Source organism: Halictus rubicundus, chromosome 3 (assembly GCF_050948215.1).
Source record: "Halictus rubicundus isolate RS-2024b chromosome 3, iyHalRubi1_principal, whole genome shotgun sequence".
NCBI lineage: Eukaryota > Metazoa > Arthropoda > Insecta > Hymenoptera > Halictidae > Halictus > Halictus rubicundus.
In genome coordinates this window covers 10,520,556-10,539,958 of record NC_135151.1, presented here as the reverse complement: position 1 = coordinate 10,539,958, position 19,403 = coordinate 10,520,556, and the positions used below count along the sequence as shown (strand labels likewise).

Sequence of the window (19,403 nt, the reverse complement as noted above, 5' to 3'; positions counted from 1 at the left end):
TTTTTATTTAGGTAAGCCCGTAGCCTATCCCGAGACGAAATCCTTGATCTATAACACATTCGCCTCCCAAGGTCATTGAAGGTCATATATTGCCGTTCAAAATTTAATTGAGGTATATAGAAACATGTCCACTTAGAGAACCATGAGATGTGAAACTGAGTGAGCTTCGCAATGTTTTGTACAATGAGCTATAGTTTGGGAAATAATTGCGTGCGGAACTTCAAATGGGACACCCTGTATATATTCAACTTTATGGTGGCTGATATGTACAATGTGGTGATGTGATAATGTTAAGCGAGGAGATAAAACTGACTTTCTAACGATGTTTTAGAATTACGACACCTCGTGGGAGTGGAAATTCCCTCCACCAAATTACCGGAAAGTGGAGCATTAGCTGATCAAATACATTTTGGATGGTTTCAAAGATCCGTTCAAACAGGGCAACGCCCACAGATGAAATACGTGATTTGGGGGTGAATAAGCGCGACAACGTGACGCCACCCATGACGCCAGGATGAATTTCCCAGGAAAGTCAGCTGATAACTCCTAGCTAGTAGTAAAACAATAAATTTGTCAGCCACTAGAAAAACTCTCAAAAATAGCATGACGATGAGTCGGTGAGACGTCACATAATATATATAATTAATTATCGAGGTTGAAAAAATTATGGTACAATAGTCTAATCTTTCCTGAATAAAAGAAAAAAAAATGTAGCTCAATCGGACAAACAGTTCCTGAGATAAAAATTCGTAAGTGAAGCCCTTTCTCGCCAAAATGGACAAAAATTGCAAACATCGAAGGCCTGTAATTTTTAAACAAATTCTAAATCGGTAAAATGATGACTTATACCCCCACTAATTTAATATGGAATTACCCATGGACCATACAGCGTGTATGTCTCAATATGGCGTCTCAACAGTATAGTTGTAAAAATTGTATGTCATTTAGAAATTAAATGATCAAATTATCAAACGGATAAAATAAATTCGGATTTCTTGAGTAGATAAGTAGACAGCGGATCTCTATACGAAATAAAAACGCACTACCTGAATTGCAAAAAACTGAAGTGAAATGGAAATTCATTTTCTTTCTAAATATGTTTAAGAGGTTGAAAATAATATAACAATATTTTTAAATTCCCTTAAAATTTTTCTGTTTTAAATTACACCTACTCCTTTTATCATACATGCACAAAATCCGCTGTTTATTGGTAAGTACAGTAAATTCTCGATATATGTCAACAACACGGGTCTTGCCAGCGTCGTGTATCGCGTATCAACACTAACAGAATACTATGCTTAACATAATACTATGTTTAATCTCTCGTGCTCGGGGCGCCTCACGGGGTATACCCCGCGGTAGTGGGGATAATTCCGCGACGTTTATCATGCAGGCCTTGGCGACATATATAGAGAGATCACTGTATTGCCTTTCGAAGAATTGACGAGCAAATAATAGAGTTCCAGTAACGATTAACATTGTTTCGTGAACATTGAACAATTTCAGTCGAAACTTTCCACTTCGTCAGGGTCGTACGAAGATCCTGACCTCTCCCGCTACTTTCCCAGCCAAAAGTAGAAACGCGAAGGTGTTTTTAGCGACTCATTGCCCGCGTTATTTCTGATACGTTACGGTGGTGCGCGATAAATCACTCGAGCCCGGCATGCATTTGCAAATATCGTCCTCGAGCCACTTTTTTCTCGCCGACGGCGTCATTCGACTAACGACCGTGCCCGATCATTAGAGAGAACTCAGTATGGAGTTCAAAGAAAGATGAAGAGGGGGAGGGGGGAGGGGGTACGAGGTTCACGAACGAAGACACTATTGGAGACCAATTCTCGATAATTTAATTATTTATCGTTTCATACTATTTAATGCTTCGCCATTGTGCCAATTTGACAGGGTGACTTGAACCCTTCGCGGTCGACGATGGATTGTCAGTTTGCTTCGACGTTGTATGATGTTACAGATGTTACAATGATTCTGATGATTTCGACATTTTTTTAACACTAAACCCACCACGGTCGAAACGTCCGGTTTTCTGTCTCACAATTATTGAAATTATAAAAACGTTTTCCTAGGAAATTACTGAAATGACTTCTTTATTTAAGTACACATTACAATGAAAATCGTTCAAAGTTTAAGTACATACAATCTTTTCATTTCTATAACACGTTTCACTTTTATATGTTCTGTGCTTGGCAGGTTCAGTGTTGATATTTTCCCTAGGTATCTTGAAATTCTAAAAAGCGAGCAAAAAAATAAAAATACATCGCATTTAATAATCAATTTTGAGATATTCCTCAGAGTCTGGTAACTCTGGTAACAGAACAGTAACATCTGTAGCATCGTCCAGAAAGAAGCCAACAGCCGAACGTCGTCGTTCCTGAAGACTTAATAGCCGGAAGATTTAATGTAGTCCGTGTAGTTTAAATTTCCCGCTTTGGAAAAAAAAGAGAGGAAAGAGCCACGGGGGCCGGTTGAAACGGAAGTTACCGTTGGCGGGCACTAAGTAGAGCCGAATGGGGTACGATATTTAACAATTAAGGACGCTTTTATTGCGCCAGGGAGTCTCTTATTCCTTGTTTCACCGAGTCGAGCGACGCGCGACGGTACGGAAGACATTAGGAGAGAGACGTCCGGGGCCAATTTTACGGAGAAAACGCGCGCGGCGAAAAAGAAGGGACGGTCACTTTACGCGGAACGGTCGTCCGATAGACACGGTTTTCTGTGGCGTACACAAATCGTCACGCCTGACAAAGCAAATTCTTTGCCGGCGCGCCGTTACAGAGAGGAACGCCGTCCACGCCCGCGGCCATCGTAAAACCGAGTTGCCCTCTCGCTGCAATTGCGAGCGAATTATTCCCGCTATCGCACTCTGTGTCCTCCTACCGTGGAGCCTTGGCGAAACTTATTGTTAGCGGACCTCTTTCCTATTGTTCTCGCCTGTCCGACGATGCACTCTTCCCCCTCCCATAACACGGTTAGCTCGTCCTCCGTTCCATCGGAACCGCATTACTTCTTTTTAGTTTGTTATTTGCAAACATTCCGAAGAGGTAATTATGTTTTATAGGATGATGAATTTTCTGCCCCCGTTTGTAGTACACAATGCGAAACATTGCTTCAACGATTAACCGAGGATGCTTCCTCGATTATAAGACGGCTTTTGGGAATTTTTTGACCAAACGGTACAGTATCTGCTCGATATATGTCCAAAACACGGGTCTAGCCAGGGACATATATCGGCCAGGAGATACCATTCTTTGAAAAGGACAGAAAAGCTCTAGAGACCTCGGTTCGCGGTCCCTCACGGGGTATACCCCGCGGCTTTTATCGGCTATGCATTTCGGACATATATAGAGTGAACATTGTACTGAGCATTACGTCAGGTTGTTGCATATGAAATGTCCGATTTCTAACGTTAAACAGACGCAACTTCTTGCTGAATAAAGATTGTATTACACTAGAAATTGAATTTTTTGGTCAATTTCATTCTCCATTTAATAAGATTGTCGTGTCTCTTTTCTAGTGAATAAATAGTACGTTGACTAATCACCACATTTTGACCGAACATCACATAATGCCATCGTCAATATGACGAATATTTGCAATTTAAATTAGGACATTTCATATGCGTGAACCCAGTAATTCGAAACTTAGTACGCTTGTACCGAGCAACGTTTGAAGAATGTGCTGAAATTTGTTGAAGCGATAACAATCATTCTCTCCAAAATCACAGCGATGGTAATAAGAGTGTCCAAGAAAAGATTTCGGCGCTGGTTCTGCCGGTCCTGCTGGCTTTGTCTGGTGGTCCACATTTTGATCCTGGTTTATGAGATCCTTGTACAGCGAAGAATATTGCCTTGCAGGAAGTTGCAATTTTTGGATCGCGCTATATTGCATCCGTGTTCCCAAAGCGCTGTGTTACGAGGGTTAATTCCTGCCGGTGAAATTCGGTTCTAGTAGGGCCCCAAGGAGAACGCGTGCAACAATCTCAGCATCAGGAGCAATTCGCCGGGTATTTATCGGTAATCGATCACTAGAGTCGCGGACGATTGCATTCTCCGCGAGCTTGTCCTTGCGCCTGCACTGCGCGAACCTCGGGAAGTGACTTGCGTTCTTTTGAAATGATTGATGCTGTCCGATCTGGTGGCGTTGAATCGGTACAAAAATAATCGCGGTCTTTCTCATCCAAAACAAGAATCAACGTTCTTATCGCGAAATAAATGAGACACGCTTTGACAGTATTTACGGGAAAGACGATTTCCGATAATCGAAACACAGCGATTTCTCTGTATATGTCGCCACGGCCTGGATGATAAACGTCCACTACCGCGGAGTATACCCCTTAAGGGGCCCCGAGCACGAGAGAGTAAAAGTAACACGGCTCGGTTATGTCTTTCTTTTTCTTATGTCTTTCTCGATATACGTCAGTGTTGTTGACATATATCGAGAATTCACTGTACTTTCGTTCGATGAATGAAAAATTTCGTTCAATACGAATAGAATCGTTTGATGGCTACAAAATTAAAAACTACAGAATATACAGTGAATTCTCGATATATGTCAATGTTTGTGTATCGTCCAGGAGACATACTCGAACCGTGTTATGTTTACACTCCTCGGCGTCTGAGGCCTCTCGAGCTTCGGAGCCCCTCACGGGGTATACCCCGCGGTAGTGGAGATAATTCCGCGACGTTTATCACGCAGGCCTTGGCGACATATCTAGAGAGATCACTACACAAATTAAATAACTGCTCGTAGTAGTTTGAATCGGAACTTCATCGGAATTTTCACGATCTGAAAGAGTCGAAGAAGCGATTTCTGTGGTAAGTTTTAACCGTGTTTGGTGTTTTAAGGGGCGATGATTCGACAGTGAAGGTGTTGATAGGTAGCTGAAGTGTGAAGCTAAAACATAGGCACTGTTTGAAATTTGCTGAGTCGAAACTGCAATTACATCAGATCAACAGAAACCGTTAGGAACTAAGATGGAATTGAGTATGTCTCTCGCGAAATGAACCTCGGTGTCAGCAAAGTGGCTGTCGATTTGCAAGCGGCGGTTTTGCTCGTCGCAGAACGACGTCGTAAGTAAAGAGGCCAGAATCCGCTCGGCAGCTGCGAATTGATAGTAGGTACAAACGATCGATCAGATTTCGACGCTATTGCCCACGCAAATTCAATTGGCCACTCAAGGCCATTCAGGGGCTAACTCGGGCGCACCGTATAGTTACTCTATTGCGCTATCTCCTGACCGCTCCAGCGAACTCCAGGCTCCTCTCCCCCGCATATGGAAGCTGGCTACCGATGTCGTAAGACTGAGGATGAGACGTCATTCGTATTCAGAGTGGCGGCCTTGAACAGTCGATTGAATTCACCTCTGCCACAGAACGATATGCTTGATCCACTATTATTCACTGTAACACCAGAAGGATTGCAGCTCCGAACAGACGAGCTTCATTTTATGGTCACTGTATTTGAACGCGGCTCGTGTGCTAGAATAAGGTGTTCTCTCAATGATAAATTAACCTATATATATATATATATATATATATCATTACTGTGGATCTTTATGCAAAATAACAATTTTCCACCTGAATTGCAACAAACTGGAACGAAGTAGAAAGTTATATTCTTTTTTAATACGATTAATAGACTGATTATAATACAACGGCATTATTAAAGATATCTAATTTTTTTACTGCTTGAAATTACGCCCACTCATATTTGTCATAAATGCATAAATCCGCTGTCTAATGATAATATATTTCCTTTTTCTGATCCTTTTAAAAAATCGAAAAAGTAATCCAACGACATCCTTGATTTCGTCTAATGCTTTTCATGAATGCATAAAATCCGCTGTCTAATCATCACAACGCTTTAAATTCATTGTCACCCGACTGATGAATAAAAATAAATGATAAAATAAATAAAAATTGTCTACCCGAATTGCAACAAACTGGAACGAAGTAAAAAGTTATATTCTGTTTTGATATGTTTAATGGGCTGAAAATAATATAACAGCATTATTAAAGATATCTAATTTTTTTACTGCTTGAAATTACGCCCACTCATATTTGTCATAAATGCATAAATCCGCTGTCTAATGATAATATATTTCCTTTTTCTGATCCTTTTAAAAAATCGAAAAAGTAATCCAACGACATCCTTGATTTCGTCTAATGCTTTTCATGAATGCATAAAATCCGCTGTCTAATCATCACGACGCTTTGAATTATTCTTTAAATTCATTGTCACCCGACTGCCAAAGAAATATGAACATTAATCGATCGGTCGTGTCTGTCAAAGAGTCTTCAGTATTATAGCGGCAAGTTTCTTGCATAAAATCTTGTATAAAAATGATTTGCTGCAGGAGAAGTCTCTCGATCGGACACAAAGGAGTGAATTTTTACGCGTTTTAATTACGAAACTGACCCGCATGTTCGCTCCAGATGAAATCTGGTCGGCCTAAGCTGATGGACAAACGGGCCCGGCGCGCGGCGCGTTGCGCTTTCGTCGTCGTTGTCTATCTGCTCGTTCTTTCTTTTTGTCAGCGGGGCGTATCGCACTTCGGCGGGACAAAGCGACGAGGAAAGGGGCGCATTAAGCGCTATAAAATGCGGGACACGAAAAGTTCCGACGGAAGTAACGCTATTTCGTCATAATCCTCCGACAAGTTGTGTAATTCCGGGCCTGGGCGAACGACTCTGCCGCGTCTCTCCAATTCCCTTCCGCGTTTTTCTCGGGAAAGCCACCCTTGACATCGGGTTAAAGTTGAAAACTGGCTGACTGTCGCGTCGGTGGTTCGTTCGAGAACGTTTGGGAGAAAAAAAAAGAACAGAGACAGGATGAAGAAAGGGAAGAAACGGTATGACAGTGAGAGAGAGAGAGGGGGGAGGGAGAAAAACAGGGAGAGAAGAAAAGGGTTTTACGGCTGAAAATTGCAAATGTATGCGCGTCGCGGCAGCTGACGAGTCAGCCGCGCAGTTCGGCGTTATCTCGTGGCGTCGTTCCAGCGTGCTTAGCGCAATTAAAGTATTTGCCGGCTGAATTACTTATGAACTCCCGGAGAAGAGAGACAGAGAGAGAGAAAGAGAGAGAGAGAGAGAGAGAGAGGAAGGGATGCGAGCGCTTGAAACTTGACCATCGTTGCTGGTTTGCGCTCTCCTTATACAACTATCGGGCTCAGCCCCGTCCTCTCCCACTCGCCGCTCACGATTCAACTTTCCTTCGGGCTTTCCTTCACTTTCTAGCAAACTTCGCCTGAAATTAATTTTGCATTTCTAACTTCTGACGGCCTCCGTTGCCCCTCACTCGATCCCTGAGCAACGACCTGTCCGGTGACAAATTCCACTGTTGCGAAACAACGTTGTCCACCCGACTGTACTATTACCGTTCGTTCGAATTAACACTTTGCGGTGGTATCAATTTTATGCATAGGTGTCATGCTGGTCGGAGTTAATTTTCGTTGAACGAACAGTAATGCATAATACGCAGGATTGTGAAGGAAAAACAAAATTCATTCTTTTTGAAATTTTAGATATATGTAACACAATAATATGCTTTAATTTACTAAATTAAAATATATATAATAAAAAATTATATTTTATAGTCCTCCATCATGTGGTATGGTCATCCGTAAAAGAGTCCGGAAAAATCGATAGGTTCCGTGCAATGAACAGGTACATTAGGCCCAACAATCTTAGATCTCGTCGAAAAACTAGTTTTTGATTTGAGTATCTGTGCGTAATTCTATTCTCATTTTCATCATTTTCTTCTTCTTCACTATCGCTGGAAACTTCTAAATGCATCACTCGTCGCTTCATTGGAACTATGTCACTATCAGAATCACTAGTATAAATATTTCCAAACCAACGGTTATCACTTTCTACATCACAGTCAGCGTTCAAAGAGTAAAAATAAATTTCCGTCATCGCTACTCTTAATTTCACGGTACGCTTCTTTCAGTAACTTTCTTCTTGCCATGTTAGAGTATTATTTTGAAAATATTTTAAGAAGCGAAAATGCCTAACTACACTTCAACACAATTTGTAGAATATTATTTCGAATTCTACGTATCTCCGAAGCTTGTCGACTTATTATAATAGAAGATCAGTATGGTTCTTTGCTGTGGTGGCTGAGAGCAGACATACGACCGCAAAAGGTTAAATGGGGTCAGTAAAGGGGGTCACTCGTGTCCGGACGATTTCGATCAGTGTGTAAACATCACGTATTCAGCTTCATACTATTTACATTATAAAATAATTCAACAGAGTATTTGTCAAAATAAATTTGATAATCTCAATTCAGTATGTTCGAAGGTACTATATGAATATTTTCAGATTTTTTAAAGAATTATCACTCACTAGAAACTGTGTTAGACATGAAAGACCCATCTTTGCAATTTCAGAAACTTCGTTCTTCCTTGGGTAATTTTTTAATGAAAGAAATTATTACGAAATTAAGATTAAAACATAATTTTGGAATAGATGAGAGTAAAGAGGACAAATTGAAATTTTTACGAGCGTGTTAATGCACGCTGCTATAAGCCTAACGTTGAATGCCTCTAGAAGGTATTAATCATGCTTATCGCAGGCTCTATTAATCACACACTAATAATGTTCTCGGCTAACCGTGCTACACCTTTATTAATGATACTTCTCGTAATCTCCTTCTAAACATATTTAAACATACTCTAGTATATTCAATTTTTCCATTTTTCATCTGATTAGATTAATAACGTGCTGTATCTTTGCTCCCGTGCCAACGTGTTAGTATTGTGCGTCGTCATAGTCATGATGAAAAGTCAAATCTCGCTCTTTATCTCGTAACAAATGCATATAATTACTATTATTAATTATTACAAAACCGCAAGGGTAGATATGCCTTATGCAACGCACATATTAAATGGTAGTTTTTAAAGCTTGCAGTTAAAGCAACTCGCGTTGCATCAACCTATGTTTTCAAAACATACTCTACAAAAGAACATATAACTCACGTAATTTTGATTATTTCTACTTTTAAAAAATCACACGTGTACTTCAGAGTCCAATAAGCGTGCGTGCAAAATTTCAATGCGGAAGGTTCAACAATGTCACTGAAAAAATTCTCAAATTGTCGTGCGAAAAGGGCCTCGAAAACCAGAATACCTCCTTAATATCCATCAAGAAGAATCGATCTAACGGGATCAACAGACTTTCAACACCCCCGTTTCCAGTGTCTAGCCGTGGCGGCGAAGTTGTCGAAGACCCTCCACGACGTATTCAATCCTCGATCCGCGTTTCGTTCCACTTCACCCGGCATTTTTTGTATCTATTTCCGATCCCAGGGACCGCGGTGTCCCAGCGTAATACGATTTTACGAGCTCTTAAATTCGAATCACCGTGCGACAGGTTTTTTCAAGCGTGGCCGTCTGTTCGCGAATGCATTTCCACTCGCGGACGCGAAGTGTGGGTGGACGGGGGCTGGGCGTCTGAAACTTCCGGTAAGTTTCTTCCCCGTAGCACAGATCCGATTTCCGGACTGCACTTTTTCCCCCGATTCTGCGTGTTCTCCGTTTCCCGTTTCTTCTTCTCGTCGCCGGGGAAAATTCTCCGACGGTGCACGCTACCTTGTCGAACCTAACCCTCCCCCCATCCCCCGCTGAAATTAGATTGGACGGTATCAGCAGTCATCTACGGTCCCGCGTGTCTTTCCGTTTTTGTCCTGCCTCCTTCCAACTTCGTGCTGTCCCTCGTGCTTTCTTTTTCTTACCGGCTTGCACCGGTTGGTCGGTGTCAGCGTTTGTTCCCGTGTTGACCGTGTTATGATCACCGTTTGTCGTGTGAGACTGTTCGAAGTATTTCGCAAAAGTGTCTCCTTCTCGTTCCATAACTAACTGATAGTGGAATAGTTGAGATCGGTTTGAGAGATTTTAAGTCTCGGTTAAACTTCACTATGGGGGACCAAATATTTTCAACTTTTTCTTATATATAATCCTATAAATTTTCACGATAAAATGCCAAAAATGTCCAATGGATGAAGATGATTGGAGATGGATTGTTCTCCGGTTTATGGCTGTTTAACCGTGTTTGAGAGGTGAGAACAGTAGAAACTTGTATCTATTGCCTTTAGATTCTCGAACATTGATTACTCAATAGTAAACGTAGAAAGTATCTATGGTATTGTCCGAGTTTGTGTCCGTTTGACCGCGTTTGACAATAAGGTGAGTCGTAAGCTGGAGTCTGATGTATCCGAAACCGTGAACACCATCTGTTAAAGAATCAACGTAAGAAGCATCTTTGCACGCAGTGTGTAGACGCCCCCGTATTCTAATCAGTTTGATAGTGTTTGAGTAAAAGAAACGGTGCATAATTTACCTGTAATGGTCCTGCGATCACGAATGCCATTGGTCAACGAGAACCGTAAAAAAACACGTTCGCAAACACTTGTAGACATGTGTACATACCTAAAAAGTAGTGTACGAGCATAGAAATTGTTCTCAAAGTTGTGCCTACCGTTTCGAAGTCCCTGAATATCGTCTAGTCAATAATAAACATGAGAAGTGCCCTGGCACGCGATGCACGGGCCCGTTCATGAACCCGTAAACCCAGTTTATGAGCATTTGATTGCATTCGACTGACTTCGGCCGGTTCACGAGGGTGGCGCGGAGCACCACCAGCGAACCAGCAGATGCATCGGTCGTAATTTCACTTTTTGATCTGGCGTCGGTCGCAAGAAACGGTAATTACTTCCGGGAACGAGAGAGCCGGACTGCCTCCGGTTCCTTTTTACAAAAGCGAACGGATACGACGGGGGAAGGCGTCGAGGTAGAAACGATGTTCGGTGTTTCGCGAGGAACGATCTCCTCCGACTCGCCATTCTAGAACGATTAAGTAGCCTATTAACGACTGTCGAAGATTTGCATGCGACTCCGGAACCCTTTCACGTCCCGCGCTGCACCCATTCCTCTTCCCCGTCGACATCCTATTTCCTGTTTTCTTCGTCCCGAAACGCGATCCGCACCGTCTTGTCTCCCGTTAACCGTCTGAGAACACCGGCTCCGCTGGAAAAAGTTCTTTACCTTAGCCGGAGACCGTCGCCGGCTCGCTGAATTATGGATGCAATGCTTTTCCGTTAACGAACACTTACGCCATTGCCCCGAGACACTTTGCACTCCAGATTTGCATTAATCTGCGGCACCCTGCCGGCCCGGACCCGCTCGAATCTCGCGTGACTCGCAACGAAAAATCGCGGCCAACCTTTCGTTCATTTTTCTATTTTATTTTTATTTCCTGCTGTTTGCCGTTTCGTTATTTATGTATGAATTATTCTGGCGTTTATTCACCTTTTTACGTACACCGCAATTTCTGCCCCGAAAATACAGCCATAAACATATTATATTTTGGCACAGTTAGCTGTGCATTATATAACATAACAGCGTAATGTTATTAAATTCATGTATTTAATACTTTGTGTACAGTAAGCGATAATCGTCATTTTTAAGGAGATTAACCCGGTATCGGTTTATTCCGTGCGTTTATATGCAACTATATACCATACTTGGACTGCGGATTTTATGCATTTATAAACAAGTATGAGCGATTTAACGCGGGAGACTGATTAAAAGAAGTTAAGACCTGCAATGTATTAGTCCGAGGTTGTCAAAATTGTTAACAGTTACTGGGTAATTTCTGACTTAATTTTGCGAATAAATCTAGAGAATGTTCATCGAGAATGTTGTAAACGTATATAATTTATTGTAAAGATACTAAAACCTTCTACAGTCTCTTTTATGATGCCTACGTGTGCGAATTTGGTATGGGTCATAGTGATCTGCCACCGTTTAAAGGCAGACAGACATTTCGGATTGGCTCCTGTTCATTGTTACCCGTACAGACAAATTTTACTTTGCATAAAACTTTTAATTTGCATACTTCTCATCGTCTAACGTCTTATACCAGCCAAATGACTTCAGACACGTCCACATTTCACCCGGAAAAGGTCTCCAATCAGACAAGGAACCATTCCGTCTAACAACTGTTTGCGTCCGCTCGGGTATTGTCGAAAATCTCCGAAGCAAAACGTTGCGCCGGATCGCTAGATGCGGAGCGAAAAATAGAGAGAGAGAGAGAGAGAGAGAGAGAGAGAGAGAGAGAGAGAGAGAGTGAGTAGAGGAAGACGTCCCGAAAGAATTCGGCACGGTAAATTGGTCGAACGTAACGCGACACTCGAACGACCCTAAACTTTTCATTCCGGCCACGATTTACTCGACTCCGCGGCATGGAATTCCCGGGTATCGGGGGTGGTTCCACCCCGGTTTCACCCCGGTTTCACCCTGCTTTTCCAGCTTATCTTCCGCGTCTCTAAGCGTCTCGCTGCTGGAGGAAACTAAAACTGGGAAAAGGAGCGTTGCCTGTGGAGTACTTTCCAAGCGCCGGCCAATGCATGCTGATAAACCAGCCGGACCAATTTAAATCCCAAGATGGCGAAGTCTGCGGGCTTCCATAGCTTCCTCCGTTCTCCGGGTTCTTTTTCTTCGCTTCGTTTCACGAGGATCTATCGCGGCGCGCGATTTATTAACCCATTCCGCCGGCAGACGTCTCTGGTTTTCCGAATTTCCCCCGGAAAATCGATCCCTCCGCCGCGCAGCGTTCCCCAGATCCTCCTTGGTACTTTTTCATCATCCCGCCGCGAGACTAACCATCGCCGTCGGCACCATTTTAATTTTCCTCGCGGAGTAACGGGACCGGTAAGCCTCTTACGCCCGAGATTTTTCGATCGGCAGATTACTGGCCGATGCAAATGTTTAAATTCCTAATCGAATCACCGGACACCCTCCCCCAACCATCCCCCAACGTTGCAGAATTGTTTGCCGCTGGTGCGTTGATCGTTCCGTTGAGATTTAATAGGAAAATGCACTTTTGTTCTATTTTGCGAACCGTAGATTACTGGGTCGAGGCGAATTTTTAAATTCTTAATCGAATCATCCATCACACCCCCAAAGCATCCCTTACTGTTTTGGAATTGTTTCATCTGTGATGCTTCCTTTGAGATTGATTAAAGAACCGCATTTTTATTCCATTTTGTAAACTGTAGATTACTGGGTCGAGGCGAATATTTAAATTCTTGATTGAATCATTCACAACTCCCCCCTGCCCCCAAGCATCCCTTAGTGTTTTGAAACTTTTTTGCCACGCGTTGATTGTTTTCTTGGGATTTGTTAGAGAGAAGCGTTTTCCAAACAAAAAATTGAGTGGAGCTCTGTAAAAATTCTTATTTATACAATAAATTCGTGCAAGCACATGCGTGTTTTTAATAAAGAACGAACCATGGGACAGCGTAAACAATATAGACAGCGACGCGACGACTCGATAAACCTGAATAAAACATGCGGTCCATTTCTCTTTGTGCCGGCACGGTCCAACAAAGTATTCTCAATTTTCGCATTGTGACGTGCCATCACGAAAACCTCCGTCCCCAGGACAGTCCGCAGGAACGAGATTTCAGCGAGCACATAGTCCTCGAGCTCATTGTGCCGGTTCGCGCAGGATCCTTTTAATTCCGAATCTTTTATTCGGCCGACGAATAACTCGCCGTGGGGTTGCTCCGGGACGATCTTCCCCGTATTTTTCTTTCCCTCTGACACGACTCGTGCTCGCCGCGATCCCGTTAATCCTGATTCTGTCTCGATAGCGGCCTGCCGTCGAGGACAGGGTCTTAAGTCGCATTATGAACCGAAGAGTTCCGGGATTACGACTATTTTCGTGAGTTCTTGAAATCGGTCGGCTATCGAAGGGAGCAAAGGCGGTGTTTCGTCGTATTACGAGATTACCCCGCCGCCGGAAGCGGAATTTATTTGAAGCTCGCCCGACCGTATTCAACGTTCATTGTTAACAAAATCTCCTCGATGCTGCGCTTCCTCTTTACGCGAGCACTCGCTCGGATTGTCCATCGCGATATTGTTCACCGCCGCGCGCCGGTTAGCTTGCCGACGTTTCATCAAATGGCGCTTTCGCGTTTCTCCGTTGTTACTTATTCTCCTCAGTCCCTCCACTCCCCCTCCTCCACGTTTATTTCCCTCGCGAGTTCACCGTGGACCAAAGATATCCGCTCCGCGCCGAGATTCCGAACATCTTCGGACCGAAGTTTAAACGCTATCGCAGTTTGGAACGACGGCGGACCGCCTCCTATCGGACTTACGCAGGGGAGGGGGGTGGGAGATTAATAAAACCGGGGAAACTTGTGAAAACTTTATATTTCAAAGGTGTCAACAAAAGATACAACTGGGACTGACTAACGAGAAACAGCTTGCGATTAACCTGTCCTTGTCACCCGCCGGCCACGCAGCCGACCAAGAAAAGGAAATCTAGGGAAGTTTACGTAAAGCTATGCGGCTGAACCTCTGCTACCCGAACTGGACACTCGCTTGCTCAGAATCCTTTTATTCGAACGTTTTTGTTTTGAATATAGCGGTGTATTGTGATCCTAAGCATGCAACGTTTTTAAATTGAACTGATATTCTAATCAGTTTCTTTGGTGCAGTGAAGAATTGATTTCCGTAGTTTTTCTGAACGTTTGAACTCTTTCAATTTGCTTGGCGAAATTAACTGGTAAGTCAATTATAGTGATTTTACTTTAGGTATGTGCTATAGTAAATGCTCAAACTTTCAATGTATACCGATAATAATGAATGAAAGTCGCATCTCAATTTTCGAATAGTCTCGTCATTTTTTATGAAATTGTTATTTTCCTGATTTTTAGTTCACAGGAAAACTCTCTTTAATAAATATAAAAATTTCTCTTTGATTCAAATCTTTTCTAAACTATCATGTAAAGATGATATCGATAAAAAGCTATCGAAAAACTCGGTGATAATTAAAAATGTAAAAAAATTACAATGATGATATCATGGTTAGATCACAATTACCAAGTGCAAGACGTCAAGACAAAAGGAATGACCAATACCTCTTTAAATTCTGGTTAAAATATCCACTTTTCATTAAGATACAGGTGGATCATCTTGGAGAAGATCCACTTTCAATTCGGGTACAAGAGATTCCATTCTATACTCTATCAACAACAAAAGCAACTGTATAACATCCGAAGTATAATATCCGATACCCTAAGGCTGAGCAGTGACCGGTTGTACATTGGTGGCAGCGACATCCGGTTTTTTCTTATCGATCTTAAGGATATCCGGTACTTCCGGTACCGCAACGACCGTCTCGGTTTCCTCTGGGAACACGTACTCCTCATGGTTCTGTGATGCTTCGAAGAAATGTCCGCCCACGCCCTTGTACTCGTGCCCATGCTGCTCGTAGGCTGAGTGATGGTGTTGCTCGTGATGTTTGTGATGGCCTTCGTGGTGATGATTGTGATGATGGTCGTCGAAATGTTTGTGACCTTCTTCATGATGGTGCGCGTGTTTGTGTTCGTGGCCTTCGTGGTGTTTGTGATGCTCGTGATGATGATGGTCCTCGTGATGATCATGATGATGTTTATGGTCATGACCATGCTTGTGTTCCTCCTTGTGCTCGTGACCGTGTTTATGTTCTTCGTGGTGGTGATGTTTGTGGTCCTGATGGTGAGAGTGGTGATGATCTTCGTGATGTCCGTGGTGATGTTCCTCCTTGTGACCATGCTTGTGATGATGTCCGTGTTTGTGATGGTGATCCTCGTGATGATCGTGCTTATGATCTTCATGATGTCCATGGTGATGTTCCTCGTGGTGACCATGCTTGTGCTCGTGACCGTGTTTGTGATGATGATCCTGGTGATGCTCGTGTTTATGATCATGGCCGTGTTTATGATGATGATCCTCGTGGTGTCCATGGTGATGCTGTTCGTGATGTCCGTGTTTATGTTCGTGACCATGATGATGCTTGTGATCTTCCTTGTGAGCGTGTTTATGATCCTCCTTGTGCTCGTGTCCATGATGGTGATGATGATTCTCTGTCTCCTTGTGAGTATGGTGATGGTGATGTTCGTTAACATGATGATGATCGTGATGGTGATGATGCTCGTTATGATGGTGATGCTTGTGATGATGATGATGTTCAGCATGGTGTTTATGTTCCTCGTGATGCTCGTGTTTCGAGTGATGCTGATGTCCATGGTGATGTTGATGTTCGCCATGGTGCTTGTGATCGTGACCATGCTTATGGCCGTGTTCATGTTTATGGTCATGCTTATGATCATGTCCATGGTGATGCTTATGATCGGAGTGATGTTTATGGCCATGATGATGATCGTGACCATGGTGATGATGATGGTCATGGTGTTGCTTGTGTTCTTCGTGATGCTTGTGCTCCGCATGGTGCTCATGACCGTGTTTGTGCTCGTGGCCATGATGATGCTTATGACCATGCTCGTGCTTGTGCTTGGCGTGATGATCGTGATGAGCTTGATGTCCGTGATGGTGAGAATGATGAAAACTGTGATGTCCGTGATAGAAAGTGGGCGACTCGTATCCGTGTACTCTTCTTTGTGCGGGAACGACCTGCGGAGTGACGAACGTGATGTGCGTGGGCACAGTGGACATCCTAGACTGGATGCCCTGTTTCACGGGTTCGTGGATGTTCGGCGCGACATCCGACTTGGCGGTCGCTCCGAACACAGTCCCATGGACAGGCAGAGCTTGCTGGACTCCCAGCTGGAGCGGGATGGACTGGAAATTGGTGGTAAGATCTGCCAATTGTCGTTTGCTCGGATGTCTCTCGGCGTTGAGGAGCTTGTCAGAGCTGCGCGTAGCCAACAATTGGGACGGCGGTAGCAGCAATTGTCGCTTCATCCTGATGTAATCGGCCAGCTCCGGGCTACTGGGCGGTGGTCGCGGTCGATTCCCTTCGGTCGGTGTCAAATCTTGGCCAGCCGCAACTGTCAGTAGCAGCGCGATGGCCGGTAGCCACGCCTGCGGACAAACGAAAAGTAGAAAGAATACGTGCTCGTTATCAAAATTCGTACGCAAGCATGCACCGTACGTACCGCGCTGCTCTATAGCCGCGCCATAGAAGTTATCTAAATCGTGTTTATCGGGCTTTATAATTCGATCAACGAGCACAAAAGCGCCGGCACATGATACTAATTTTCGAAAATCGCTTAGCCGCAAGCGAATTCATTATGACACGGTGCTCGCGCGCCGGACATTAGCTCGGCTAACCGAAACAATAAAGCAACGTCGGGGCTCGCGCGCCATTTTGGCCGGCGATGGCCGCGTAAAACGCGACGCTCGCGGGCCGAGCACGTCGAGCGGAAAACCGGAAAATAATATCCACTAAACCGGCCAGTTTTAAACGGACAAAAGGCAAGGTCGATGAACCTGCACACTGTTCCCCCTGTAACGTCTCGCCACTTCGGAGGAACAATGTGACGGTAGAAAGGTGTGGGAGCTGTTTCATCTTTCGTCTTAGTATGCTCTCTATAACGTCTCACTACTCGGAGACGAAGATACATGAAATTTCCTCCCTATGGGCTCTCTCTCTGTTTCTCTCTCTCTAGCGTTACATTGCCACGTTAGCCATTATTGTCAATGTAAAAATAGAAGAAAAATATAGTGAATACCGCAAGCAGACGGAAATTTGAGGTAGATCTGTGCAGTAATCGATGCACGATGGAATGGTAAAGACAGAAGAACGTCTTTATAGAGTCGACAGAGACGTTAGAGGGGGAAGTGCTATATCGAACTTCCATTTTGCGAACCGGTCGACAAAACGAGACCTGCAGCAGCGTTTCCAGCGCGAAACTCACGGGTCACTGGCCGGCCGGTGATTTATGCGATTCGCGGCGGATCCGAGGCGAAAAAAAAAACTACAGCCGCCCGCTACCAGGAATTTCGAATTAGCATTTCATTTTAGGTTTATCTGGCCGAGCGATTCCCGCCGCGACGCAATTGGGACCGACACGGGACGCAATCAGAAATTTTATTTCCGACCGAAACAAATTCAAAACACGGACGATATACGCGCGCTGAAAGATTCAACCCGCTCCGAGCGCATTTAGAGAAACTGCGAGCGGCTGCACCGTCTTGCTCGCGATGCATTTGGTCGGGTGTGAGACCGATGGGGGGTAAGGAGGTCAATTGGCTCTTGTAATCTCGATCGTCGCAACTTGGAGGATCGCTCGAACAATAAGTCGCATTTAGGACTGCCGCGGCGACGCTTCCCGGCGCTTGTATCCGTTCTCCACCTGTTAATCGCGCCCGGGAACGATGGTCTAACAGCGGACATAGTGGAAGAGCACTGTGTTGCCGGGGCCTTAGTGTATTCTTCTTGAAATGCAAATGCCCCGCCGCTTATTAACTGGAAATTGAATCAACGACCGTGCGGTTTGGACCGGAGATATGCAATTTCACCCTCGAAGGGGATGATGAAACGACGCTACCGCGCACAGAGTCAAGATATTCCGTAATGTTGCTCCGTGATCAAGAAGTGTTTTCTTTCATTTCTGCCGCGGTGTTAGTGCACTGCTTTTTGCATGATGACTAACGCTCTCGAAGAACGATTTTAAATCCAATTTTAAAGGGGATGTGCGTCTCTGAGCGTCACTCCGATTTGCATTCTTATGCTATTTCGGACACTTTTATGGTTTTTGAGTTGATCTAGCTGGAAATGGTCAGGGAATATGGTTCGTATAAATGTCTATTTTTGGAACGGTTTTCCATAAGAGAAAAATTACAAATTTGACTAATACGTTCAGAGAAATGTGAATCCTATTTAAGAAAGAGTAATTAAAAATGGTACTTCAAGTTACCTTCTGGATCTGAAGGGTTGACCGATGGTCTAAGAAAGAATTGGTAAAAATGGTACTTCAAGGTACTTTCAGGATTTAAAGTATTAAATGGTCTTCATTTAAGAGAGAATTACTAAAAATGGTACTTCAAGGTACCTTCAGGATCTGAAGGGTTAACCGATATCCTATATTTATGAAAGAATTAATGAAAATGCTACTCCAAGGTACTCCAAGGTACACTGAAGATCTAAAGGATCAACCGGCATAAAGAAAAATAAATAAAAAATGGTACTTGGAAGTACCTTCAGGATCTAAAGGACTGGTGATCGTCACTGAAGAAAAATTAGAAAATCGTCCGCCAAGATGGCTGATGAATATTCAATGGTTACGGTGCATGTATTAAATTCGATGTTGGATAAGGTAGTACTCACCATGGTCGCCATGATCGCCGTGATTTCGGGAATAGCCCGCGAACAACTGGATGCCGTAGCCGGTTGACAACGTACTTTTATAGAGAGCAGTTCGCCACCGTCGCTTTCTTCGGTGCTAAGCACCGGTGTCGTTTACGACGCCGGCCTAATGTTTTAATCGTCGTCATAATACGCGGCGGACCGCGACCGGGAGATCTGTTGAATTTCATTTACAACCAGGTTCCGCGCGCACTGTTCCCAGTTTCCGGCCACCGGGGCAGGAGGGGA

At 43.8% G+C, this 19,403-nt stretch overlaps 1 protein-coding gene and 1 long non-coding RNA gene across 2 annotated transcripts in view; one reads left to right on the top strand and one right to left on the bottom strand.

Moving 5' to 3' along the window:
• LOC143352662 (uncharacterized) overlaps positions 1-19,403 on the top strand; it is a 607,068-nt gene that overhangs the window by 135,397 nt on the left and 452,268 nt on the right. The gene's annotated exons all lie outside the window — the stretch shown is intronic.
• LOC143352214 (uncharacterized) overlaps positions 15,101-19,403 on the bottom strand; it is a 70,679-nt gene continuing 66,376 nt past the window's right edge. The window contains exon 2 of the mRNA XM_076784543.1: positions 15,101-16,888. Coding sequence (XP_076640658.1) covers positions 15,101-16,888 — 1,788 coding nt within the window. The remainder of the gene's footprint in view (positions 16,889-19,403) is intronic.